Source organism: Zosterops lateralis (assembly GCF_965231275.1).
Source record: "Zosterops lateralis genome assembly, chromosome: Z".
Lineage (NCBI taxonomy): Eukaryota > Metazoa > Chordata > Aves > Passeriformes > Zosteropidae > Zosterops > Zosterops lateralis.
The window spans coordinates 20,248,225-20,276,003 of NC_139800.1; the positions used below are offsets into that span (position 1 = coordinate 20,248,225).

General features: G+C 41.6%; 1 protein-coding gene across 1 annotated transcript in view; it reads left to right on the forward strand.

Moving 5' to 3' along the window:
- PDZD2 (PDZ domain containing 2) overlaps positions 1 to 27,779 on the forward strand; it is a 136,125-nt gene that overhangs the window by 86,492 nt on the left and 21,854 nt on the right. Inside the window, exons 6-16 of the mRNA XM_083884178.1 lie at positions 10,641 to 10,752; positions 12,692 to 12,840; positions 13,485 to 13,604; positions 16,056 to 16,170; positions 17,927 to 18,000; positions 18,156 to 18,369; positions 19,393 to 19,510; positions 21,939 to 22,071; positions 24,901 to 24,982; positions 25,934 to 26,037; positions 26,791 to 26,959. Coding sequence (XP_083740304.1) covers positions 10,641 to 10,752; positions 12,692 to 12,840; positions 13,485 to 13,604; positions 16,056 to 16,170; positions 17,927 to 18,000; positions 18,156 to 18,369; positions 19,393 to 19,510; positions 21,939 to 22,071; positions 24,901 to 24,982; positions 25,934 to 26,037; positions 26,791 to 26,959 — 1,390 coding nt within the window. The remainder of the gene's footprint in view (positions 1 to 10,640; positions 10,753 to 12,691; positions 12,841 to 13,484; positions 13,605 to 16,055; positions 16,171 to 17,926; positions 18,001 to 18,155; positions 18,370 to 19,392; positions 19,511 to 21,938; positions 22,072 to 24,900; positions 24,983 to 25,933; positions 26,038 to 26,790; positions 26,960 to 27,779) is intronic.

A 27,779-nucleotide genomic window follows, 5' to 3' on the forward strand; every position in this document is an offset into this window, starting at 1 on the left:
GTTTGTGTTCTCCTTGCAATTGCTGTGTCAGCCTCAGAGTGCAGACAGGGTGCTCTGCAGCCTGGGGTGGGCAGTCTGTACTGTGTAAACCTCTCAGCATTACCTTCATCCCCATCCCTCCTACTCAGGTCTGGACACCCTGAGCTGAGCTGGACTGTGCAAATACTGCATACAACTAGGCAGGACAGAGGCATGTAAATGTATAGAAAAGATAAAATTCATGTGGTTTTTTTTCCACCTGGCAAGACTGGGAAGGATTTTTCATACCAAAGCTTAGAAACTGATTTCAAGGCCAGTATGAAAACAAAGCATCACAAGATTTTATTTTTAAATGTATATAAATGTATAGTCCAATTGATTATTGCAGAATTGCTTGGAAATCACTGCTCTTTACTGCTCTCTTGCTTTTGATGACATTCATGTATCTTCTCTTTCTCTCACATGTATTGCATTATATCTGTACTGTAGAAAGGGAATGACAGTGTGACTGAGGATTAAAGCAGGAACTAAGCTGGACTATTTTTAATTAGTGCAAATATAATTGTATTAGACTTTCAGGATGGGTGGTACTCAACGTCTGGGCCAGGTAACTGAGGCTGTGATCTCAGTTTAAGAGTCTGACGTCTTAGATTTGAAGCTGACTCTCAACTCAGCGCTGTCCAGGAGTTACCTTTCTCACCTCTGACAAGAGGTTAATGGATTTTCTTGTGTACTCTATGGGGCTTTAGAGGGACTTAAAGGCAAGCTGTCAGGTGCTGGGTGGTTATGTCATAATGAGTAATTCAGAGTGTTTTATTGTCAGCTGAGGCTTCACTGTCCCCTTTCTGACCCAGAACAATGTCTGTCTAATTCTTAAACAAGTCTAGAAGGTACTAAAAAACTTGCAGGAGCTTCTAGGTTTGTAAAAAGTATTCTGTCATATACTTTTCTGTTAATATAATTCACTGCTGAGTATTCAGAGCCATAATTAATACACCTGATGGACTTGCTGCTTTAGCACCTGATTGCCTAAAGGCTGAACCAGGTAGAAGAAACAATCACTTGGAATGAAGGTACGTATTCAAATCTTCATCCTTGTAGCTACTTAGAACTCAGCTGGACCAGACTCTTGAGGAAACTGATGTAAGTTTTCACTGTTTGAAATGGGACACTGCCTCAAGATCCCTTCCAACGTCGCTTATTTTAAAAATCTGTGAAAAAAATAGTAAAAATGAAAATTATCTTTTCTAGATGCTGGTAGTTAAAAAATTTCCCCATGAGCAGTTGTTTTTTTTCAACTCTTTTAAGTTTTGCTCCAGCATTTTCAGACAGGGAAATAGAGTCTGAGCTAGTCAGCTTCTGCTGGACACAGCAGAAGAGTTTAGTGACACTTGAAAACTGTAATTTAAGAGGAGTATCACTTTAAATCTTACTTGAAAGTCCACTTGTTATTTTCATTAATAAAAATTGCATAATACAATATAAATGGAGTTCTGCTTTTACAGTCGCTTTATGTAAAGCCCTGTTTAACATTAAACACGCCAAAGTTTTAACTTTATTAAGACTTGTGCTGCCAGGCAGAAAAAGGATTACATTAATATCCTTAAAATGTATTTCTTTCAGGACTAATTTGTCCAAAACATTCCATGACTTCAGACACAAAACACTGGGTCAGAGATTTGTGTTGTCCTAAACAGTCCTGAGACATTTCAAGGATTTTAAACTCCTCCACCACAATCCATATTTTGCCATGTGCAGTTGACACTGCTATTCTAAAATGTCATTATTTATGTCTAAGTGCAAAATAGGATAATATGATAGTATTTGCCTTGGATGATTTATTTTTAATTCTAATTCACTTTTACTAGTGTTTCTGTTGCTTGAAATTGAATCTGTCACTGCATTGCTGGCTGGTGGAGCAACCTGGGAAGTGAACTCTGATGATAAAGCTCATCTACCAAGAATTTGCAGAGTGTCCAATGAATTTGGGGGATTTTTGATCCCTAGACAGAAGCACGTGCTGTTCTTAGTTGTTTCGAAAGTTACTTGCCTTTGTGTGGTTCTCTAGTGGTCTGATGGCCTGACTATGTTTTAAATGTTCAGCTTCAGTGATCAGCTTCATATTAATGGCTCGAAATTTCAAGAGGTTAGTAAACACAGCAAGAGGATATCTGCCTCAGAAGGCTTGGATCTGTAGCTGCTGGAGGCAGGGATGGAAGGCTGGGGACTGCTCCTCTGTGCTTAAATCTTGTGCTCTCCCCTGAGGGTCTGCCATTCTTAATGCTGGAGGCAGGACCCTGAGCTGAGTCTGTTCCATGCAGAATAGAACTTAAAAAGAAGAAAAGGAGGTCACCTTTACCTCTTCCTTTTGAGAGAGCACTGAGAAGGGAATTTGCCTCCCTGTGCCCAAGCTCACCATGCAGGCATGCCCTGGGGACGCAGTCTCTGGCAGCACCCCTAGCTGCGTCACCCTCTGCTGTGGAGTACCAGGGCCTTTTTACTCGTGTTTAATCATTTTGAGATGACCCGAAGTGTGTGGTGTGTGCCTTCACGTCAGTGCTGGGCGCATTGCACACGGAGATGGCCGTGACCCTGCGAGGTCTTCACCTTCCTACCAGCAACAGAAACAGGATGTCTCCTGTTAAAGATTCCTTGCATGATCTGGGTTACCTGATCCCTGCCAAAACCCACTTGTGGTTTTCATGCAAGACGTAGCTGAAAGGGGAAAAATAAACCTATTTGGTGAATGTGAAGAATTGCATTTATTTAACTCTGCTTCCTCTCCATTTATAATTTTTTTTTTCTGTGCTGTAGGACTGACTAGTTATTTTCTGCCATGAGCCTTTCTGTCTTACCAGGGAATTCACACATAACTACCTGTAGCCATGCAAGCATAATGAAGAAGACAATAACAATGCTGTAACTTTAAAAACAGTCTTGGGGTCAAAAGTTCTTCTGGAAACACTGAGAAAGAATTTCAGAGAAAACACTGGCATTGAGAAGGAACAGGAAGCATAACTCAATAATTAAATGTGTGCAGGGTGTGGAGAGGGGCCCTCATTACTTGGAGTACTGGAGTGTTTGTTCCCATTAGGGCACTGCAGTCTCAACACAGGCTGCAGAAACATGGCTCACTCCTCAAACAACACTGCCTGGCTGGGAGAAAAGCAAGAAAACATTTTCCTGGCAGAAATTTGCTTAGCAATGAAAGGCTTTACTTAAGATGGAGAGGAAGGGCAAAAAATTGAAGAGCCTGGTGTGGGACTTGTTTATGTACTGGGAAGGGTTCAATAAGTCTTTTCCTCTTTGTGGTGACGGCTGGCAATGTTTGCAGATTGTGCCCTTTGCCACATCACCCTTGCAAGGGCAGGGTTCAGCTGCACCTTGCCATGCCTCAGAGCAGCTGCTGAATTTATGGAAAGTCTGGATGTACCATACCTTTCTGAGGTACAGTCTTGTTCAGCATATCAATGGGTCTATGCCCATGCAGTGCCCTTCACTCATGCTGTGGCTGATGAGACACACTCAGCACTACAGTCGCTCCAGAAGCAAGTTTTCAGAGTAAATATAGTTAGGAATTTGGGCAAGAGAAAATGACAAAATGTTTGGAGACCAAATCTTGTTCACACAGTGTGTGTTGTTTCTAGAAGCCCTATCATATTAAAATAAGCAACTGCATTTGGACTTACTGAGGGGGGTTGCTCAGCAGAGGGCTGGTTGTGGTGGTGTGACACCGGTCAGGGCTGGGGGAAGGTGTTGGCACACATCACATGAGCTGAGGGAGGAGAAAGAGTGCTGAAAGGCCTCCAGGGGTGCAGTGTCACTGAATTACTGTTTTTCACACGTTGTAAAATTCACCTGTCAAGGAGACATTAACATGAATGCATTCTTCATATCAGGAGGGAGCTCCTCAGAGCACTTGCATTGCATCTTTCCTTGTGCCTGGCTCCCAGCCCCTCTGGGCCTTTTCCTACTGCTTCCATCTTAAAGGCAAGACTAGAGAAAACTCTTTTACCTAGGGGCCAGTACTTGAAGAGTTCTCTGTAGCTGTGATGCTACAAATCATGAAATACATCTTGTTGCTTGGGCTAGTGGAAGAGAACCTTTCTTATTTGAGCATAAATAACAGTGCAGACAATGCCCAGAGTTAAAATTTTTGCTCTTCCTGTGTGATACATTTGAAAGCTGAGTCAGCAGAATAATAGAAACACAAGTTTATCTATGGTACAGGTTCTGCATGGTCTTTGTTTTTGTGAATGAGGGCTTTTCCCATAAAGCATCAGATACAGTACAGCCTGTCTCTCCTTTGGCTGTTTGGATAACTGCCCAGTTTTGAAGGAGATGAATTGCCTTTAACAAGCTAAAAATAACACTCTCATGGCAGTGGAACAAGAGAAATGCTGTCACAGCCATGCGGTTCACATACATTAGCAGAAGGATGATTCAGGCTTTAGAATTTTTGAGTTAGTGTGAATCTCTCAGTACCATATCTGCAAGTTTCTGACTGTGTACACTGTTCAGTCTTAGTTGGTATCAGGTAAAACTCATTTGAGATGTGCTGTGCAGCATCTGTAATGTATGAGGCTTCAGATCCTTAAAGATGCAGGTATAAAAGACACTTAATTCTTACATATTCCATATCTTCTTGTATACTCAGGATGGTATAAAATGCCTGTTTGGAGCTGAAATCCAAAGCTCCCCTCAGTGGTGTCATGGGAATTCTCTCTGCAGCTGTTGGTTGACATCAGTATTAAGAAGGTCTTGTTTCATTCTCAGGAGAGCTGTTTATTTTGAGGAGTGATTATTGCATATTTTGTCCCTCACTGGGAAATAAAATATTGTCATTAAATATATATATATATATATATATATATATATATATACGTAAGCAATTTATTGTTTGTTTTGCTGTAAATGCTCCAGATTTGTGCTAAACCATGAACTGAGCATGTATTAAACAAAATAGTGGAGTAGCTGAACCAGCTTTCACACTGCTTGAGTTCCATGTTTGTCATACACTCATGGAATCCCTTAGGTCTCTGCTGTTTACTAAGACTGGTCTTCTGGGATCTCTCTGTAGCACATAGAGACATCTCGTGGGCAGTGACTAAACTGCATGGAAGGCATTTGTCCTGCTTTTTTGATGTTTGTGGGGGGGAAAGGATAAAGCATAAAAAAGAGAACAGCAGGGATCTGTTTGTGTGCATTTGATTTCCTTTAGCTCAAAAGCTGTTTCTAGTGAAAATCATAATATACTGCAGAAGAAGAGTAATCTGGTCCAAAAAGGATTGGGAACTGTTTAGCTGGGAGCATCTTACTGTTTCCAAGGCATGTGTTGTCTGTGATATGTGTTTCATGGGAAACTTGGCTGTGTTAGACATTTCCTGCATTTATTCCTGTTTTAAAGGATATTTTTTAGAAGTTTTTTCTCTTCAAAACATTATTAATAATTTTAGTGACTCTTTGGCTATCTGAAAATGGAGTGTGCTTTGCTTAGCTGCAGCTCTGACCAGTGAGTCATTGGAGCCAGCACAGCTGGGACCCTGCTCCATCAAGAACCTGGCAGCATGCTCTGAACAGTGGTCAACACATTGTGCTTCCTGTTGTCAAACACATTCAAGAAGATTTTGGAGAATCTTGTAAAAAAATAAATAGAACATTACTGAAGATGAGAGTAGCTCAGCTCTGCCATAGTGCATTTCCAGTCTGTTTTACAGACTGAGCATGGGCAGGTACTGCTTCTGTCTTTTTGCTGGTGAATGTCAGATTTTGTTTCTCGTGCAGATTTGTGTGTGACTACTCTGTAGATTTTGAGAAGAGACAAAAAAATAACTAATGTGGGTTTGTGCTTCCTGAAGTGAATAGTAATTCCGTGTCTAGCAACTACTGCATTATACTAAAGGCTTAGGGTTGCTTTACAGTGCAGGAATTTGGTAGAGGCAGACTAGACACCACTTTAAAAGCTTTTGTTTTATTTGGCATTTCCACCTATTCAGAAAGCTGGGCAGCTCCAGTTCTTGACTATTTATCAGATTTCCTGATCTCTTGCTGTACATGAACTTAGAGTTTTCCAACACTTTCTTTAAGATTAAGTAAAGGAGGGCTTGGGTTCCTGACCCCTTTGGCTGGGCAGGAGGAAGTATGGACTGCACCTGGTGGTATCAGCATATGTAGTTCCCAGGTGAGCTTCTGGGGAAGGTGGTGGAGGCATTGTTTCACCAGTGCTGCCAAATACAGCCCAAATTTAAGCCCTCCCAAGACCTCCCTGGTGAGTGTGCAGAACTGCTGTCTGCCCTGTCAGCTTTGCACCAGGGGAGCAACCAGGGCACTGGTTTTTGTGGAGGTGCCAGTTCAAGACACCGAATTAGTGCTGATGTGAAGGTGATGTTTCTTCTCTTTTCTTCCATCCCTGACTCCAAGTGGTTCTCTGCTTTTGTGTCATGAAAGAGAAAAGCAAAACTGCCAGTGGCATTTGGAAGAGGGGAGTCCTCTGGCTTGCACCAAAAATTGTTAAGTCTGGTTTTAATTTGGACTTCTTGTGAACCCTGTGTTTAGAGCGTTCCCTGGACTTCAGGATGTGCTATGTTTTGGAAGAGTGCCCCTGGGTGCTGCAGCCCTTGATGCAGTGTGTCCCCAGTCATCAGCCTCCTTCTAGGATCCGTGCAGCTTTGTACATTTCCTAAAACAGAGTAGTAAGGCATGGAAAACTCAGTACTATCCAAGACTAGAAAATCCATGCCCTCTGCATTACTTGCAATGTTAATTCTCATAAATTACAGTGCTGCAGTTTGTAATTTATCTGTGAGATGGATTCAATTAAAGTGAGAAAGAGCTAATTTAAAAGTGAAGGTATTTTACTTTCTGTGCAAGGCAAAGGAGCATGTGGAGTTCCCTGCCCAGCAGATACATTTAAGGCTTAAAGCATGCTGTGCCCCATAAAGCAATGAGTAATTGCACAAATAACTGAAACAGCTATAATTATACCAGATCGTGGGAAAAAAAAAATCTTGAAAAATTTTTGAAAGGTTAAAGGCTTTAAGGCATCAGCTTGTCTCAATGGACCAGAAAGAAAGACTTTGTGCAGGGAACAGGTGAAGGTTTGCTTTGGATGTTTGGGGCATTGCTCTGAAGAATCTGTGCTGGCTCCTCATGGAGGCCTGCTGGGTTCCTCCTGATGGCTGCCCCACAGACAGTGGTGCTGGAGCAATTCATGGCTAAATGTTTGGGGTAGTGCTGCTTAAGGAAAAATTGTTGTGGCCGGAGACCAGGACAGAGTGTGAATGGGACCAGAGAAGATGTGGAATTTTCCCTTGGAGCTCATGCTGGTGCACAGCCATTCCTCTTTCTCGTGGCTGTTCTGAAGAAGGGCGGTAGTCTTGCTGGTGGACTTGCTTTACCAGTAAGGAAGAACAAAATTTATTGTGCTGCAGACTTCTCAACCTTGTTCTCTCTCCTTCATTCCCAGCCACCAGGATAAACTGGTCTGCATGCTGCTAGCACTCTGTGGCAGAGCCAGCCAGGCTGTGCTGAGGAGAGTCCAGTGGGCTCACCGATGGGAAGGGCAGCAGCTGAGGAGCTCTGCAAGGGCAGCAGAAAAGCAGTTTGCTTATTAAATTGTATCAACCTCTGTGTGCCGTCTTGTTTCTGTAGATCGGCAAGGGATTGCCAAACTGTTTGCAGTTAAACAGTGCAGACTGTCATAATCCTGCTCCTCATCTTGCCTAATTAAGAGCCTGGTCATGCTGGAGCTTTGCCCAGGCGAGGACTCCGAGGGCAGTTGTTCGTTCTGGTGCAGTGCCAGGACCGTGTGTCCCTGATAGTGCTGTTTCCTTTGAAATCAATTGAGATGTCACCGTCACTTGATCCCAGAGCTACTTAATGAACTGGCAAAATGGGCTCTATTTTTAGATCTCCCTTTAAACTACTGTGCGTGTTAAAGCTCTCCTTGTCCTTAACGCTGGGACAGCATTGGGAGGGATTTATTGGTTTAGTTTAGTAAGAGACCTACAGGACTGAAATAATAAGCTTCATTTCCTTGAAAGTGAGGAAAATTAAAATGGCATGGTTAAATCTGGGCAGCTACTTTGAGACGGTAAAGTGATATGTTCATGGCCAGAAGGATAAGGTGGAGCTGGGTTTTTCTTCTTGTCTAGGTTATGAGAGAGCCAAAGATTACAGACACACGCCTTTGGCGAGTTCTCACAAGCTTTGTAGATCAGATTTCTAAGTGTTTTCTGAATATGATAAAACTCCTGTTGGTTTATTAGGCAAGCTCAACAACTTAAAGAATATCTACTTCATTGCAAATGCTAGTATGTTTTCCCCTATGTGTTTATAATTAATGTCAGAAAAATTCTTCTGCTAAAATAAAAAATGGTTTTAATGACACAGATAATTTGAATGTCTTTACTTCCGAATTGTAGTCTGAAGCCTAGTTGGATAAACTATAATTTCAGGAAGCTGTTGAGAATGTCTTGAGGCTTTTCTTAGCATTGGTGTTTGCACCCATGTATTTGGATCATACATGGGGTTTGGGGGTTTGATATCTGTAAGCTTACAGGCTCTGGGATTGCCATGAGGGGAGGGTAGCTTGGGGTGCACAGTTTTCATACATGTGGCAATTGTGTCCTGTTTTTCTTTCCACCTCACTAGATGAAAATATATATGGTTGCAGAATGCATTGGTATTTTTTCTCCTTTGGCACAGTCAAAATAAAAACCAGCAAAAACTCCAATGTATCCACAACAAACCAAACTCAAACCCCATGTAGCAGAGGCACAAGATATACTGAATAGGTCACCCTTGAGCCTAGGCTCAGGGTGGAAATTGCCCTGGAAGAGATGATTTCAGCATCTCTTTGTACAATGCTAGTAAGTTATTTTTTGTCCCCTCCTGTGAGCTGGAGGAAGTGGTCCAGCTGTGGGCTGGGAGCTGTGTGGTCTTATCAGGTACAGCTGCCCATATCCACAGAGACTGCAAAAACCAAACAGCTCTACAGCTCCAGACTTGATGAGTGTTGTGCTTAGCTCCAGAAAAGTCAGATTGGACCCATCCCCGTCAGTTCAGATAGTTAAACAGCATTCCAGCAAAACTGGCTGCTTTAAGGAGACATTTGTCTCGTTTTCCTTCATCTCTGTGCTTCACACAGTCTCCACCACAGAGGTAGCACTGGCCCTGTGCACCAATTGGATTGTACACCTGTAAGACCACCGTGCGATTTTTGTATCTGTGCAAATGTTTTCTACCCTTCTACAGGGGAGGGGCATCCTCACTTCATAAAGATTGTTCCCACTTGTATGATAAATTTCAATGTATCTTTGTGAGATCCATGAGGTCTTATCTCATTTCTACGTACTTCTGCTGTCTTCTGGGCATCCTAGAAATCTCTTGGGAGGAGAGCTTGTGGTACTTTGGCTGTGGCCTCATTGCTGATGGTTTGGGTTTCTTAAGTGGGGTTTTGAATTTTCTTGGATGAGGTCCTTATGAGGATGACCAAATCACAAGTGCTGGTCTTTTTTTCAGGCTGATGAATGAACCAGATGGTGCTAAGTTTACACGGAGCTGTGAGCAGCAAAGCATTTGATGCTGGAAGTGGACTCTAAAGTAGTTGCTGCAATGCATTGAAGAACCAACAACTACTAGCTAGGATGTACTAACTATGTGTAAATTAAATGTTGCTGTACATGTTGAAGAGGAAGGAATAAAAAGTAGTTTCCATTCCAGCTTCCTGTTTCTGCCAGTTTTATGTTTTCCTGAAGTTTCTACTGTTCAAACTAAAATCACGAAGTCTAGACTTTGCACAAAAGATAAACTTTGGCTTTGTTGGCTTGGGTATAAGAGTGACTGGGGGATGGGAGGCAGGTTGTGGGAAAGACTGATGTTTTTAAGACTGAATAGGAGAAGCAGAAATTATTTTTACAGGAAAGTGTTTGGTTACTTGGGCGGGGTTTTTTTAAAACTGACTTCCAGCAGTTCACCAGCACCTTCCAAAATGCAGGGGTGAGCAGAGCCTGCCCGTGGGCAACTCTGCTCGTCCCTGAGCACAGGAGAGCTGGGGACAGAGGACATGTGGCTGTGCTGCTTACCTTGTTACCTGGCGTCCAGGCAAACACAGTCGGTAAACAGACTCCTCCTGTCTTAGTGCATTTACTCAGGGTGGTGGGGTTGTGATTCCACCTGTAAGCTTTAATTGCACGTTTCCAGGCATTTTAAGTGCTTAGCTGTCATAACTTTCTGTTAAACAGGCTTTTCATCATCAAACTTTGCATTGGTGCTCAGCAGACACTAACAGTAAAATAATGCTTTTTTAAAGTAGTTTTCTCTCTAAAGAGGTCTCTGGAAGCCTGCAGAGCAGCACAGATGGGAATAGTAGCTAGAGTTTTGTTCAAATACAGGCAGAAACACCTGGGTGAGGTGCCACAGAGTGCTGGATGCCTTCTGGGGGCATTAGTGTGGTGTCTTGCAGAGGATGCCGGACCATAATATCCAAAAGCATTGCTAAAAATTACTTACAGAAAATATATGCTGATTTAATGCAATTACGTGTTTTGGAAACAAAATTGATATGCAGTGGAATTTTCTGTCCCATAACAACAGTGAGAAAAATGTCATCAACATCTCTAGTTTACAAGAATTCTTATTTTTTAAAAAATTTATTTTAGGTGATGGAAACTGAGAAGTCTCAAGATCCAGCTTGTGCAGAAGTGACTAAAGGAAACAATCAGAGTTCAACTCTGGCAAGTGGCATACTGAAATACAGAAGTCGATCTCAAGGTAAAGCTGGACTGATAGAAGATAGTAATTGTAGATTTTTAAATGTAGTGCATTTATTTTAACTCTCTAAAAGTGATATAGGATTTGTTTGAAATCATATTAGTTTATTTTGGAAGGAAAATCCTATCTATGATATAGTTGCATTTAGCCTCCTGAGCTGGACTATTGTAGGAACAGAAATACTATGCAAAACTTCAGAAATGTCTTTCTTTCTTGTTAGTTTCTTTCTTTTTTTTTTTTTTTTTTTTTTTTTTTTTTTTTTTTTTTTTTTTTTTTTTTTTTTTACTATTTGCATCATTTGTGTATTTCAATGTGCTCTGATCAAAATGCCCATCATGGTGACTAGTCCCCAGATTTTCTGTTGCTTTGTCCCCAAGTTGGAACAGTAACCTGTGTGCAGAGCTTGATCATGTTCTTAACCCTAGTGCTTTCTGAGGCTCCCTCCCTCCTAATTTCCAATTCACCTAATCGTTCACCCTAATTTCCAATTACTAGGGTATTTTTAGCATACTCCAAGGAGCCTGTAGCCCCTGAGGCTGTGAGTTGGTGGCTTACTGGGGATCTAGACCCTGTTGCCATGAGTGCTGATACCCTTGGGCTGTGGGTGAGCCTGGAGCATGCATGAGCCTGGACTGCAGCACAAGAAAGGAAGGCACATTTGGAGATGGGCACAAAACACAGAGTTAAAACTGTTCTCCTGAAGAGATGGAGAAGTGATGGGAAAGGGTTAGTTGTAGGTGCCAGGGAATGAAAGAATGCCAGGTTGCTGGTCCTGCCAAGTTTGGTATCCTGTCTGTGTGCAGCAGCAGCTGCCTGTGTGCTGGGGGAAAGGGAGTTGAAAAACAGACATCCCAATTTCAGATCCCAAAGCAGGGAGCAGGTTTAATTCGCGCTCTGGGCAATGGGTACAAATTCTGCCTATGGATGTATCAGCAGAATTGCTTTCATGCTGAGTGAAAAAAAGAAGCTGCACCAGCTCTGTGCTCCATCTCTCTCTGGCACAGCCTCCAGGCAGGGAGGAGGTGGCAAAAAATGTGTCTCAGGCTCTCCTGGGCAAATTTTCAGTGCATCTACCTCAGCCCATGACTCGCTGTTCCTGGGGTACAGACACTGAGGATGAAATCAGAGCTGTTGCTCTCTGTGGCAGCTCCAGTGTAACGCTGGTTTAAAGTAATCTTAAATCCTCATTGTGAAATTCAGCTTGTGCAAATTTGGCCTGTGTCTTGGGTTTTCATCTGTAAAATAGGGGTTAATGGCCCTTCCCTGTGCAGTGTGGAAATGACAAAGATAAATGTGTGGGAACTGCTGTGACTGGGGATTCTGCAGGGACCTTGGAGAAAATGAGAATTGGAGGAGCCCTTGTGCGAGGAGTAGGATACTCTGTGGCTAATTACAGGATGTCCTTCAAGACAAATAATTCTGTTTCTTACATGAACTCCGTACTCTTCTCTTTAAGACAACTAGAATTGTTGCCAAAAGGAAAGAAAATAGCATTTTTTTGGCACATTTTTACTTTTTCCATTCCAGAAAAAATTTCCTCAAAGTGACATGACACCTCCAGAAATGAATACTGCTGCAGTGTCAGGTCTTTTAATTTTAAATACATGAAGCTTGAGAGCTTAGTGCACTGGCAAGTGCCATTGGGTGTGAACAGATGAATGTCTTTCCTGTCCCTGAGCTACCGACTCAATTATCTTCTACTTTTCCTTAATACCACAAGTTCAGTATCACTAAAGATTGCAGAAAACCTATGACAGCAGGAAAAGTTCTTGGTTGAGTGTGATCAAAACTCATTTCCAGCTGCCTGGCTGGGAACTGCCTGGCATTGTTTTAAGGCACTTTAATTTGGGATTTGAAGGAGGTGGTTATTGCCTGCTGGTGAGAGAGGCTAAAGCAGCTCTCAGATGTTTGCAGGATGCATTTCTGTGGTTTTTCTTAGGTGCCGGATCCCGCTTGGAGTCTGTGGGAGAAGACGATGAGCTGACAGTGGAAAATGGTGACTCAAATTACGAAATAGCAGTGAAATATTCCCGGGGTGGAAGAAAGCATTCTCTGCCCCAGCAGCTGGAGTCAGCAGGAGCCAGACAGGTAAGGGGGAAGGCAGAGCTGGCTGTGAGCACCTTACTGTTCTTGGTCCTATAGCATCTGCCTGGAGCTCATAGAAGTGGGCAAGGGTCATGAAACAGGATCACCTAGGTATGTCATGGGACTAAAACCAGGCCTGCACACCGAAATGGGATGTGTTGGCCACCTGTGGAGAACTTCTTTGAGTGCCGTGAAGGAGAGTACTGCTTGCTTGTGGCCACAAGGTCCTAAGGCCGTTCATCATAGGAGTTGTAGTCCTAGAGATCTGAGGACTTAACAACATAAAAAAATCTAATGCTCTTTATTTTAATTATTTTAAAATGTAGGCCTTTTCCTTCTCCTTTCCTTTCTCCTTTTATTTTAGCAAATAAGGACCTGAATGTATCATGAGGTTACCTTTAATCCTTTTAGTTTAAATTGTGACTGATACATTTCAAAATGATTCTGCTGTGCAAAATGTGGAAAAATTACTGTGGCAAGATTCACTTTGATTGTAGTGAGCTGGGGTTTCATCCCTTGAACATTTCTCTGAATATATTTCTAAGACATTGCATCCCTCTTCCCCAACACATGCAATTTTCCTAGTATGACATCTCCAGTATCTGTGCCAAGCAATCAGAGCAATTATCCTTGTTTGTTGATGTTAGGACTACCATATTGTGAAGAAATCTACCCGTTCCTTCAGTGCTGCCCAAGTGGAATCTCCGTGGAGACTGACCCAGCCGTCCATCATTTCCAACATTGTCCTGATGAAAGGGCAAGGCAAGGTGAGGGTTTCTGCATGTTTCTCACATGTAGCAAGAGCTGGCATTTAAGAGGTATCTGCTGTACTTCCAGCTGCTCTCAAGGTAGCTGGTAACAGTGCTAATGATAAACAAATTCCATTTCCAAACATAAATGCCAAAGTTACACATGCAAAATACAGTGGATGTGATGTTTGTGTCGTCCACTTGACACAGGGTGGCTTTCATTTTGGTTTGGTGCATCTCACCATTACTGACATATCAAATATTTATAATGGATCTCTAAATATGTATGTTTATGCAAAGTCAGTGCAGTTACAGAACAGTACCTGTTCACATGTATATTTATGGACAAGCATATTTTCCCTCTGTGGAATCTGGATGCATTTTTAAAAGAAATAAATTACTGCAAATTAAGCGTTAAACCTGGAGACAGGCTATGGGCTGATTGCTTCTCTGAGAGCACTGAATTCCATGGGTCAAACAATCCTCTCCCCCAATAAAGTGTTTATATGCTTGCTAGATACCAGCTGGCTGAATGCTAAGAAAAAATAGATAAGCATTAACCTAGGTATATATTGTTTTCCCTAATCAAATCCACACTACTGTTGGAGCTGTCATTTAAATATGCAAAAAATATGCATGTCCTTTCGTGAAATAGTCTTTAAAATCATCAGATGGATTTGTTTTGGACTAAGAAGACTTGTTTTGACTTAAAAGCTCAAATGGTAAACTAATGTGCTTTATGTTTAGGAAAGAGTTAGAAATAGTTATTTCTGTGAGTAGGCTGGCTCACAGTTGCTTTAATTTTCCTTGGTTTAGGAGCTGTGGGTCTTTTAAGATGAGCAAATATTTCTTCATTTTTCATGTACTTATTTTTTGATTCTGGTTTTCTCATGAAATTAGATTATTTCTCTCCCTGGGATAAGCTACCCCCTCCTGCCTTTCTGCACATAGCTCCAAGGTTTTAGGAAGCAGCTGGGAGAATGCAGACACTAGTGATCAAGAACCATCTAAAGCAGCTGCCATGTTGTGTGCCTTCCATCCACCTCTTGGGTGATCTCCTCTGTTAGGGATTGCACTCTTACAGTAGTGCTCCTTTAGTATCCTTGTGCAGACCTGGGACTTGAAACATTTCTTTAGATAGTTGCTGTGTTGGTGGTGGGGAGCCAAGTGTTTGCATTTAGGTTTGCATCCATAGGTCTATCTGCAAGGGGTGGTTTCCTGCTGTGGAGAGGCAGCGTTTGTCTAGGTGGGCTCATGTAGGAACTGCTGTACTTTGCAGACATAATTCTCCCAATCCAGCCATGGAGCCGTGGGAGGACCTCCTGTGCCCAGGCATGGGAGTGCCAGGAGCTTCCTGCTTTCAGTAGGTTGATTTGCAGTTGATAATTGCACAGGATTGAACAATTAGTGGAGTTATTTTGTTATGCACAAGGGAACTAAGTTGCTTCCTTTCTGGAAATCAGTAATGTCTTATCAGATTACTAGAAGCTTATAACTGTGGTGGCCTGCTCTGTATTCACATAGTGAAACAAAAGATCCGATTGTTGTATTGGATTGTAAACTCAGTGCTTGCCCTGGCAGCATCCTTCAGCTGGAGAGTGCTGCCCAAAGCAATAATAATGTCCATAGCTTCAGATCACTAAAACACAACAGTTCTCCACATGCCTTGTCCACCTGGTCGGTGACTTTTCTCTTTATTATGTAAAATGCATGAACAGCAGTGACAAGAGGGGAAATATGGGAAAGGGTTGTGGATCAAGGAAGTGATTTGTCTGGGAAATAACTCAGCAGAAGGGGGAGAGGTTCATTCTGCTTTGTTCATCAGTTCTCAGGTCAACTTTGCAGTATGGTCCCATAGCCGGCTGGGGTAGTGCAAGGGTAAGACCTAATGGATGAAACCCTGGGGAATCTATTGATCTAGATTTATTTAAATACAACGTGATATATGTCTCCAAAATAATTAAAAATGTGCATGTGAGTGGTAGCCCCCACATGCCATTCTCCTTTCAGCTACATTCCTGACATTGCAGCACTGACCTTATGTCATGTTCTGAAGCTTTTCTTCTTCCTGAAGAAACGTAGGATCTGTGACATAAGAGAAACATATAGTTAATCCTGGATATAGATCTCAGGGGTAGAAATTGACTGTCTGTTAATTCAAAACGAATGCATTACTGTTTTTAAACTGGGAAAGCTATTGACCCAGTGTTTTGAAAAACCCCAAAACAATCTCAGAATTTTTCTTTTCTCAGCCTAGGTGCCTGCAGCTATTTTTTTGGCTGATGGGTGTTCGTAATAGAGTGAAAGTAGGTGAGGAAATGGAAGGAGAGAGTAAGCTGGCAGTGCACTTCATCAGAAGGTTTTAGCTTTTTGTATTTCCCTTGTCTTGTACATAACCGACAATCTTTCTCACACAGATGATAATAGAGTAAGGTGCCAGCTGTGTATCTTCTCCTCTCTTTTCTGTAGGGTCTTGGATTCAGCATTGTGGGAGGTCAGGATTCTGCTCGTGGACGCATGGGGATTTTTGTGAAGACTATATTCCCAAATGGAGCAGCAGCTGCTGATGGAAGGCTTAAAGAAGGTATGGTAGAGAGAATCCAACTTCACAGAAAGGACAACAGTGGGGTATTATTTCAGTCCAGGAGGAAAATTCAAGTACAACTGTGTTTAGGCACCTGGCTAGCAGCAAGAGGCTATGGAAAATATAAAATGCTCTGTTTGTTCATCCTGTGGAAGATCATTCATAGCAATTAACTTGACTATATTTCATACTGAGGAGTGGGAACAACAGAATAGTGGTGGCCACTTTGTTTTCTCCTTTCTCTTTCATGAACTTTAATTGCCCAAACAGCAAGCTGCAGTTCCTTCAGTTGGAGAGACAGTGACAGCAGGAAAATATAGATAGCCAGCAACATCTGGCTTAAAGATGCTGGTCTCAGAAGGCGTTATATATAGGGACATGTCTGGTAGAGGCTCTTTTGAGCCCTTGTACTCTCTAAGCCTCCTGGTATGATTTTGACAGGACAAGAAGCATAACCAGAAAAAAAAAAAAAAAAAAAAAAAAAAAAAAAAAAAAGGGATTTGCAGTAAGATCACCCTGGTTAGAGAAGGAGATGTAACCAGATTTTATTACTACTTTTCCAGTCTTGGTGTCTAAGCTGATGCATAGCCTGCTCTGTGTGTGCTGCACCATGGTCTGAATGCTGTATTAGATAGACAGACTCTTAGTGTTGAAAATACAAAGTGACCATGAGTTTAGAGTGATAGTTTACAACCCTTCTGCAGGGATTGTGTTACTTTGCTTCCAGGGAAAGCTGCTCCTGTGTTACTTCTCTCAAGCTGCTCCTGTGTTACTTCTTATATCATCATTCTCCTCTTTCTGTCTTATCACACTTGTTGTATTTGAGGCTGCTTTTGGTGCCAACTCTCACAACTTGCTGCCAGAGGGAAGCTCACATCCCTGCATCATAGGTTGTGCACTTGCCATGGAAAGCCAATAAGCAGCAGCTATCCCATAAACCCAGCAATCGTTTGCAGACTATTCATAGCTTGCAAATTTTTTTTTTTTTCTTTTTTTTTTTTTTTTTTTCTTTTTTTTTTCTTTTTTCTTTTTTCTTTCTTCTTTACTGAAGCTAGGAAAGGAGAGGAGGGGTGGATTTAGCTGATGATATTGCCCCATGTAATTTTGCACAGACGCAAGTAAAATTGCAGGAAGTGAATCTGGATCATGCTGACCCTCCTTTTAATAAAATGAAGGTAGATAGCACAGCTGGGTGTAAGTAGTAAGACCCGAAGCCTGCAAACTGAGAAGACATGTTCCTTGAGGTGAAAAAGACATTTGTTGTCACAGTGTGTGGGCTACTGCATGATTCTCTGTCCACAGGCATTTAGTAAGGGAACACATTTGCTTTCTGCACGTGGATGCAAGGTTCATTTTATCTGAACAGGCTTTGAAGTGATGTGCTGTTTCACTTAGTTCCTCATTTCTCCTGTTAATGCTTAAAAAAGGAAAGTCGGTTTTTTAATACCTTTGGACTTTGTGTCATAATCATTTTCAGACTTTAGTTAAAATCCATAGCATTTTCAGCTTGTTTGTGAAAATGGAAATGCCAAGTTAAGGATCTCTGCAGCAGAACAGTTTTTACTTTGGCAATTCATCACTAGTAACTTGTAGAGACATTGGTATAAGTGAAAATAAATTGAGAACAATAAAAGGCTTTTTATTGAATAGTTAACTGAAATCCTTGTAGTAGTGGATCACCTCATGTTCAGGAAAGATGTTTTAAATCTTTATAGTCTCTATATTGCTGACCTCATTTTTTGTATCTATTTACCAGGGGATGAAATCCTGGAAGTTAATGGAGAGTCTCTACAAGGACTGACCCATCAGGAGGCCATCCAGAGGTTCAAGGTAACTTGGATGCAGCGCTGAAGAGATTCACGCTCCCCTTCCCTCATTGCCATCTGTACCCTCAGCTTGATACTGTTGCTCTGCCACGAGTTACTGTGTGCAGATTTAGTGACAAATGTTGGTCACCTCACTGTGGTTCTGTGCTGTGTCTGCAGCAACTCAAGAAGGGCGTGGTGACACTGACGGTGCGCACACGGCTGCGCAGCCCCAGCCTCACGCCCTGCGTCACCCCCACCCTGCTGAGCCGCTCCAGCTCCCCCAGCGCCAGCCTGCCCGTCCCTGGCCTCGAGGAGCCTGATGGCTCCTCCTCCAGCCGCAAAGGACCTGGCCCCAAGGACAGGATCGTCATGGATGTGACGCTCAATAAAGGTGAGGGTCCATTGAAATGGTCTGGGAGAGCAAATCTCTGCTTCTTAGGGGAGTTTTTGGGAAAAGGTTAGAGGCTTACATCTGGTGCACCCACCCATGCCCATTTGACCTTGAACCATAGGATGAGGGAAAAGTATTCTCTAATGCAAAAACTTCTGCATTTTGCTGCTCCATAATCAGAAGCCTCTTATGGGTAGCAGTCAGTGTCCATGCTGCTGAAAGAGAGGTTCTGTGAAATACTAGGCAAAATGTAAATCAGCCTCATGGCAACCCAAGAGGCTGTGCCCTTCTCTTAAAGGGCCTCTCCAGGGAAGGCAAAGCTGCACAGTGTTGAAAAGTTCCCAGATGACCTGTTTGAACTCCTCCATGAGCATTGCTCTCATTATTAATAATTGCTCATTATAAACTTAAAGCATACGTTATATGTGCTAGAAAAATATGCCTATTTTTAAGACTCATAATATGGTGATTTTAAAGATCGGATTTAAAATTTTGAGAGAGAATGTAAGACATCCAGTAATCCCTACCACAGGGGAGTTGTTACCTGAAGGAAAGCAAAGGTGAATGTGGATAGAGGTGATCCTTGAACTAGTGATAATGCCTCACCTTCCTTTGTGCTTTTTTGCTGAGGAATGCCATACAGATATTTAACAAAAGAGAACAATACAATTGGCAGCATCTTCTGTGCTCGTGTTTTCTGCAGTAATTTTAAGTGACATCTTGATTGGATTGCTGCCCTTACTCCTTTGTGCCTTAGACCAGACCTTGTGTGACATTTCCAGGAGGTTCCCACGGTGCAGAGTATTTTTTGAGATTGATGAATCTCAGAAAACAGTCAGGATCAGCTATTTTCAATCCTGATTTCTACTTGTTGGTCTTAGCTTCCTGGCTGACTGTACCTAAGGCCAGCCCTGAAATAATGTCACGAGTCCTGAACTCAGATGGGATGTGGGAGCACAAACACTTGTGTGTCCTGTGCGATTACAGTCTGCCACGTTTCTTTGTACTTCTTGTTTTTCGCAGAGCCAGGCGTTGGGCTCGGCATTGGTGCCTGTTGTCTCACACTGGAAAACAGTTCTCCTGGGATATACATTCACAGCTTGGCCCCAGGATCAGTGGCTAAAATGGATGGCAGATTAAGGTTGGTTAAAGCAGAAACATGCTGGAGTGGTTTTACAATAAAATCGATTGAGACTTTGTTTTTACCAATTGGTTGATGTAGCAGGGAGGAAATTTATACTTCAGAGTTCACAAAAAAAAAAAAAATTAAGTAAAGAGATTCCAAAGTACTATTAAATACCCAGGAAACATTACTCTGTGTTCTGGAAACAGCATGATCATTAAGGTCTGGGTTGTTTGGTTGTTTTTTTAAAAAATTCTCTATACAGAAAGCTGAGCCTAATAGCACCCTTTGAAAAAAGGGGAGCAGCAAGAAGTGCAGCCTCATGCTTTTTTGTGAGAGCTGCAGCCAGAGACCCCAGACTGGGAGGAAATTTGCAGAGCTCTGCTAAAAGCTCAGTCACCTGAAACTCTCCTCAAAAGAGCTAGGGTAGGTGTTCCTGCAGCTGCCTGTGCCCATGGCTGCAGCAGTGTTTTTCTGCCCTTACTCTCAGTCTGACAGGATTGCTGCAGGCTGATCAGCCCGACTCACTCTGTCATGGAGTTGGGATGTCTTTAGGAAGCAATCATTCCCAGGGTTTCCTTGTGCCTTACATTGGATTGACAGAAACTTGCTTGCTTTTCCTCTCATGGAGGCTTCATTTTTGAAAACCACTGGAGGAAACCTTGCCAGTTTCTGCATTCCTCCATAAATGCTGATGGGTACTGGAAGCATGTCTCCAGAGGGGGGAGTGTGCTGAAGAGATTCATGGACTGCATGATCCACTTTGAGCGTGGGGTTCGAGCACTGGTGCAGAGAGGCTGAGCAAATGCCTTGCTTTCACATGGCTAGAGTGTCTTCTGTTTCCTCGCTCACCAGGAGAACTGCAATAGAAATTCAATTTCTTGGAATAAGGGAAGAAGATAATTTTGTGGTGGCATTGCTGCCAAAACCCTTGAAAGTTCCTATCATATAGGAATGTCTACAGGAGACAGCATTTAATGGTAACTTGCTTTCTTGCAGGCCCCTTTGGAAAATATTGCAGTGCTGGTTACGTCTGTATGTAACAGCTGTATTGTTTATTAGGTTTACGTGATTGATTATATCCAGGCACCCTTCCCAGATTTTTAGTTTGCTTCTTTGAGACGTTGCTTCTGTTGTCCCATCAGTGATTTATGCTTCATAGGCCAAGACTTACAGGATGGTTTTGATTTCTGGAAACACTGTTAATCAAACCTTGGCTTTGCAATGCCAGGGGTGGTTTGAATCCAGCTCTTCTCTGTCTGAGCTCCCTCTCTCAGTCATGTGGCTCCGTAAGTGACTCCATTTGTGCAAGTCTAAAGGACAGGCAGAGCAGTGGGATGATTGCACAACTGATAGGTCACCCTTTACTTTCCTGAGCCTGTACCAGAAGTGCAGGTTACTGAATCACAATTGTTATTTTGCCTTTGGTGTGTGTAAACATTTGTAGTGTAAACACAGTGTCATTGTCACGAGTAGCCCAATATAAGCCAGCAGTCGTAGATTCTTTGAGAGTGTGTATTCAAAGCAAAGGAATTATGGAGAATGCTTTAATGATACCCTTAGTTGATGATATTTAATTTTGAATAGTTCCAGATGTCTGAGAACCATAAGCAAGAGTTACAAAACTGAGAAAACAGAACTAAACAATCATGGAATCATGGAATGGTTTGGGTTGGAAGAGACATGGTCATCTTGTTTCAAACCCCCGCCATGGGCAGGGAACCTTCCATTAGATCAGGTTACTCAAAGCTCCATTCATACTGGTCTCAGACACTTCCAGACTTTCTCTGGTCAACCTGTTCCAGTGCCTACCACCCTGACAGTAAAGAATTTCTTTCTAGTACCTGATCTAATCCTACCCTATATATGTTTAAAACCATACTCCCTTGTCATATCCTTTTAAGTCTCACAGTGTGTTTTCCGTTCAGAAGACTTTTGTTTTAGTTTTTTCTTTTTCCTTTTTAATGAGTTCTATATGTTAATTTTTAGCAAATACAGGCTCACTAAGCTCAATTTTTTCCTGGAGTCATTTCATAAACTGATACCTAAATCATTAATTTCTTATCAGTGTTTCTGCTAAGTAATTTGATATGGTGTGAAGGAACAGCCCATCTGAATCTCATTTTTCCTCTTCTGTGCTCAATAAATATCTGAATGCAGAGCTGGAACTGAAGCTTGCTTTCACTTTGGTCTGAATGAAGACAGTTTTCTTGGTTGATTTAATAGAGATTTTTGCATTGACAGTAAGTGCTGAAGGGATCTCTGAGCCTCACTCATGAACTCGAGAAGACTTAAACCATTCACATCACTGGGAGCAGCACCTTCTTTGAAAGTCATGTCCTTTCCAGAACACTTGTGTCTTTGAAAAATCTTGGCCATCAGTTGAAAGCACATTTTTTTTGCATGGAAGGTGGTTGTGATTAGGTGACTCTGTCTCTTTGTGCAGCCGGGGTGACCAGATTCTGGAGGCAGATTCTGTGAGCCTGCGTCACGCAGCATTAAGTGAAGCCTACGCAATCCTGAGTGAGTGTGGACCAGGCCCGGTCAGCCTAATCATTAGTCGTCATCCTAACCCAAAGGTGAGGCAAAAATGAGTGAGTGTATCTGGGTTGTTTTCATCTGGCACTGTAATTTGAGTCTTGTTGTCGTTAAAGCAGAAAATGAAGAAAATTGCTTTTTCTTGGTATGGCATGTATTGTGCAAGATGTCAGGATTGTAATGGTGCTTTCCAGTTTTGTATATCATAGCAATGCTGGACTGTCCCTGATGCTTTTCACTTAGTCACCCACTGATCAATTGCATTTTCCTGGAACTTCTTGAATGAAGTGTTCCGATTTTTATAGGTACTTGGATGAAGTAGCAACGCAAATACAGCACAAGACCTCCTCCTCCTTAAAGCTATTTTGGAGTTACTTTATTTTGAGTAGAATATCATTTAGGGCCAGGAATATATGTATCAACAGCTTGAATTGATCTACTATAATAAAGTAAAATCTATCCAAAGATGAAAGTTTTCCTTCAGGAATTAAAATGTGAGAATATGGAGCATAGTGCTACTGATTCCGTGCAAGGTCAATTTGGAAATAAGGCTGTATTTACAAAGTAAGTGTTCTCAAGCATTTTTTAAAAATTGATGATGGAAGATGAAAGCCTATTAGCCTAGCTATAGGGAATAACAGCTTCTTTTATTTCAGTATTTCAAAGAATTTCATGAGTGTACAAAACCTTCCTGTTTAAATAGGAATGAAGCTGTAAAAATATTTGCATTTATGGGTCCAGAAAGCTCTGACTTTTGAACTCATAACTACAAATGGAGGCCTTAATAAAGCCATATCTAGGAAAACTCAGGTTTCTTATTCTGTAATTAATAGTGTATTTTCTGCTAAATCAAATATACAGTCAACAAATAGGGACTTACTTGCCAGAGTTTATTATCTTTGCTGGAAGGCCTTGTGCTGCTAGAAAGAAAGGGGCTGTGGTTCTATTAAAGGTAAAGCACAGAGAGGGTAAGAATGGGCTTATAGCCTAAGATAACAGTATTTCTGGTGAGCCTGTATGCTGTGCTGAACAAAAACAATGGTTCTATGTGATTGCATTATTAAGGCATACAGACATTTTGGAGCATCTGTAAGAAGCACGAAAAAAAAGGTCATGCTGTAGAGCCTGCCCTTTGTTATCTGTCCCTCTCCTTGCTGTGGTGGGGTCTTGAAAGCTTATGAGTGACCTAACCTGATGTCTGTTGAAAGGATGAACTGAGTTAAACTAATTGCTTGGTATTACTCAGTAACAGAGGGAAACGATTAAGTGGCTCCTATTACAGTTTTCCATAATTGATATTTAAGATGACAACAAATCCTTTGCCAAGAAATGTATGAAAAGCTAAAAGTTAAGCTGGAGAGACCCTAAAGCATTTTTCCAGTACTGAATCCATAATCCTGTTAGTATTGAATCCATAATCTCTCATAGCTGGATCTCTGGAGGAGTGTCCATATGGGAACCTGTATTTATTGCTATGTTACTGTCACCCATTTTCTGAAAGTACTGGGGAATCGCTAGAGAAGTGTTCATTTCATTTGCTCTGAATAATACCCCAACGTGCAGATTTGAGTTAGGAATTGGCTTGTCCCTTTCCATTTTGAACTGCCTGAGCCATAAAGGATGCTAAACATCAAAGTTGGCTGAGTTTGTAGGAGTGTGCATTTTTGGTTGACTTTAAAAATGTACTGAAGTATGCCCAGGACTTATTTTAACTCTTGACTCTTGGGATATGTTTTACCAAAAAGCTTGTGTTAAGACTATGGTTTATAGACTAAGGATCTGGTCCATGTCCTGCAGTAATTCCCTGTGTCCCGGGAGCCCAGGGACCTTTGGTTTGCAGTAAGGTCATGACACAGGCTGGAAACAGAGATGTGTTTTTACAAAGGTTCATGTTGTTTTGAACATTTTTATACTTAATTTCTTATTTTATAACACAAAAGATCCACAGTATATTTTCCTGTTGAATATGTTTGCTCTGGTGTTTTCGTGTACTTCCAAAAGAAATACCTCAAAATTTTCTTTCTATTTGATATTCTGAGTGAATATGGCATTTATGCTGTCTTTAAACTGCTGAGTTTGCTTCAGAATCTCTCAAATCTTCATGTTTCAGGAAGACTCAAGTTTGTAATCCCTATTTATGCTGAATTTTAATTCATGTAAAGCAACGTGCATGGAAAGTATTTTTAACAGAATTAATTTGCTTTCTGTTCTTAAATATATACTCCTGCAGAATAATTGTGTCTGTATAAAATCGTATGTTTTCCAGTAATAAGAATTAAATGTATGGCAGTAATTAAGGGCTAAATTGGCAAATATGGTAAACCAGTATTTATTCTTAAACCAGAGAAACATTAACTGCCAATTACTGATTTAGGTTTTCTTTTTAAATGCAAAGATAGATTAAAATTAAAAAGACAGCTAATATTATGGGAAGTCTGGTATTCTTCCGGTGGGTTGAGTGTAGAATAGCTTAAGTTTGTGATGTATGCTTGCACAAAGCAGTCTTTGTCTGATTTAAAGTCATATTTTCTCAACAAATCAATATACAGTTTTTAAATGAGTTTAAACTGGGCTGTAATAGCTTAATTTGATTTCTTTAAGTCTGGGGCTGTTTTATTTGTTTTTATTGTGTGTCACTTGGATGCAGTCTTCATGCAGCTGACAGGCTTCTGCTTCCTGGTTTTTGCAGGAAAGTAGCACCGAGAGAGTCTGAGTCAGGGACAAGGACTTAGAAGCCCTCAACTAGGTCTTCTTTATTGCATCTTTAAAAATAGTGACTTATATTAAGTGAATCATATACATGTGATAAGTGGTAATACTCTTGTAATTTCTTGCATCCTGTTTGAGCTTTGCCTTCCACCCTACTTCAGGTTTCGGAGCAGGAGATGGATGAAGCAATTGCACGTACTACCCACCGAGAGAGCAAGGATGCCAGCTCCTCTCACGTCACAGGTAGCAAAATGTTCTCTTCTCTAGGGCGTGTTTTCTCACAGATGCAGGAACATTTAAGAGCATGCTCTGAAGCTCCCCAGCATTATTACTTTGAGAGCCCTCAAGACAGCAGAACAGTATAAGGAGTATCATCACTCTGTCCACTGCAGAAATTTTAGCACAAACATCCAGTTCAGATGGATCAGCCCAGCAGCTTATGTAACTTGCTTTCTTTCACTAGGCTGCCATGACCTGAAAGTAGGGTTGCCAATAAGTGGTTGTTCTGAACCTTTTTGAAGATGAGGGGAAGCACAGTGTTCCAGTAGGGAAAGGACAGGAGGGATCTATCCATCTATGTATGCTTGCCCTTAATGGCAAAAAAACTCCACATAGTATTGTGACCATTTGAAAAAGTCCAGGTGTTGCATACTGGACTATATGTTTTAACACCATTTTGATCTTTAAAGTCATGTCAAAATATGTACTCTGGCATCTCTGTGATGTGTTTGAACTCCAGCACTTCCTAAAGTCTGGCAGATAAAAGCAAACTTTTGGCAATGGCAGAGGGACCAGTAAGGTGATGTTCAGACAGAAATGTTAGATTTGTTATGATCCCCTTTTTATGTGTGTCAGCTAAGATCTGCTTTGAAGTTGACCTTGCCAGTGGCTGCTAATTTGTCTTCTGAGGTTGCCCCTAGTGAGCAGTATGTGGAGGAGACCATCTCCTGCTCATCTCTTGTTCATAGCATTGCCCTGGACCTGGCTGATGTGACATGTCTCGGTGGTAACATTCTATCTGACCTGAGGAAGAGCTTGTGAAATGCTGAATAAATCTCACTTTAGGAAAGCAATTCACATAATAAATAAGTGGGACTAAATGCAGCCATCAGCTCAGAAGATAAATGAGAAGCCTGTTTGGTTATATGGACCACAACTTTAATTTTTGGCATCTAACTAGTCTGTGTTTAACAGGAGCTGTGCAAAAAAGTCCATCTCCTAGTGTGAAGGCCAAACAAGGAGAGACCTCATCTCCCCTCAGTTGGACTATGAAACGCTTCTTGGAGCCAGCAAGCCGGGTAAAAGGATTAGATACAATAAAAATAGAGCCTGCTTCAAATTCAGCTTTTACTGAAGCTCTTGGTCAAGGGGTTCAAAACCAAACATGCATACTCCTTCTCTGTCACATGGGCTCTATAAAAGGGTTTATTTTTGTGTCACACATTTCAATTGTGACAGAGCAAGTTCCTGTTTGTCTGTGTGACTGTAGCCTTTGGGAGTGATGTGCAGAGCATGGCAGAGAAGGCTGTGGGGTCCCACCTCCTGCCACCTCAAGGCACTTCTGCTCTGTGGGACACAGATGAAATTAGCAAGAGAGACCTGAGCCTGTGGGCAGAAGGCTGAGACTAAGTCCCTCTATATATCCATTGCAGTGGAAAAATCTGTTTTTCCTGGTAAAGCCAAGGAAGCTGTAGACACTGTGTCTGGAGATACAAAGTCTTTCCTTCTCTCAGTGTAGAATGTGTATAAAGGGAACTGCAAAAGTGAATAGTTTCATCCCTTGTTTCTTCACTGAACCACACATATAAAGCAGCGGGATTTGGAATCCTTTTTTATTTATTGTATTGGCTAAAAGCATGTTGATGTGCAGTGTTTCAGACATCCAATTTCAATAGTTTGTCTCTAAATATACTGACAAGTCCTTTATTTTAAAAATTGGCTTTAAGCTTCCTTTATTGACACAGCAATATGAGCGGTCTGTGTGATGCTCACATGCAGGCAGGGGTTTTATGCATCGAGGACAGCTGGTCACCAGGGTCACTTCTCTTCAGCAGGGATCTGTCAGCTCTGAGGCAGAGCTTTCCCAGTACTTTTCTCACGATGGTGGAAGCCATCTCCCCTTCTCTGATGCTGTACCTGGCTCGTGTGATGAAGAGCAGCTCCGTCAGAAGAACAGGAACAGTTGGTTGGATGATGGCTCTCTTCTCCCTGGCAGCCTGAGTAAGTGATGCAAATGTGTCTGATCATTGGGCTAGTGAGAGGAGAGTCACTGAGTGCTGGGTTCCTATACAGGAGAGCTGTGGTGGTCCCTGTGCTGGTAAGAGATGCCAGGCAGTATAGTGCAAGCCAGTGTTGATCACATGGAGTCCTGGAAAATTGAAGGAATTTATAAGAATCCACAGAAACACCTGTTTCCATGATATTTTGTTCAAAACACTGTTCTGAAAATGAGTTTGATTGATTTGGATGAAACTAGATTGACAGCACTGCAGAGTTTTGGGTTTTTTGAATGACTGATCATCTTACTTATTATATTTATTGGAAGTGTTCATAGCTATCTCAGAAACTTTGAGAGGGTCAATATATGTGTAAAAACAAACAAATGTGCAATTTTACATCAGTTATTTTACATGTGTGTCCTTCTCCCCATAGTAACTGACTGAAAAGACCTTGTTTGTCCTTACTTACGTGCAGACCTGATCACAAATTCAAAGGATGTGTTTTTTCTCCCTTTTCGATGTTTCTCAAGTAATTTCTGTGTCTGTCTACATGTTTTTTCATGTGGAAATCATTTAATGTTTAAAAGCATTTTTACATTTCTATCTAGCCACCAAAAAAAAGTGAAAAAAAAAAAAAAAAAACTTCCCACAAAGTAAGATGCAGTTCTTTCTAAGGAGAACATGAAAAGTTCTTGGGTTTGTTACTTGCAAGTTTGAAATTGATAGTTGTGTGCTTCAGTCTTTGTTCAAGAAAGCAATTTTTACTCTCTGTGAGCTAATGCAGGAGTCTTGAGCTTAGATTTAATGAAAATGTGAAAGAA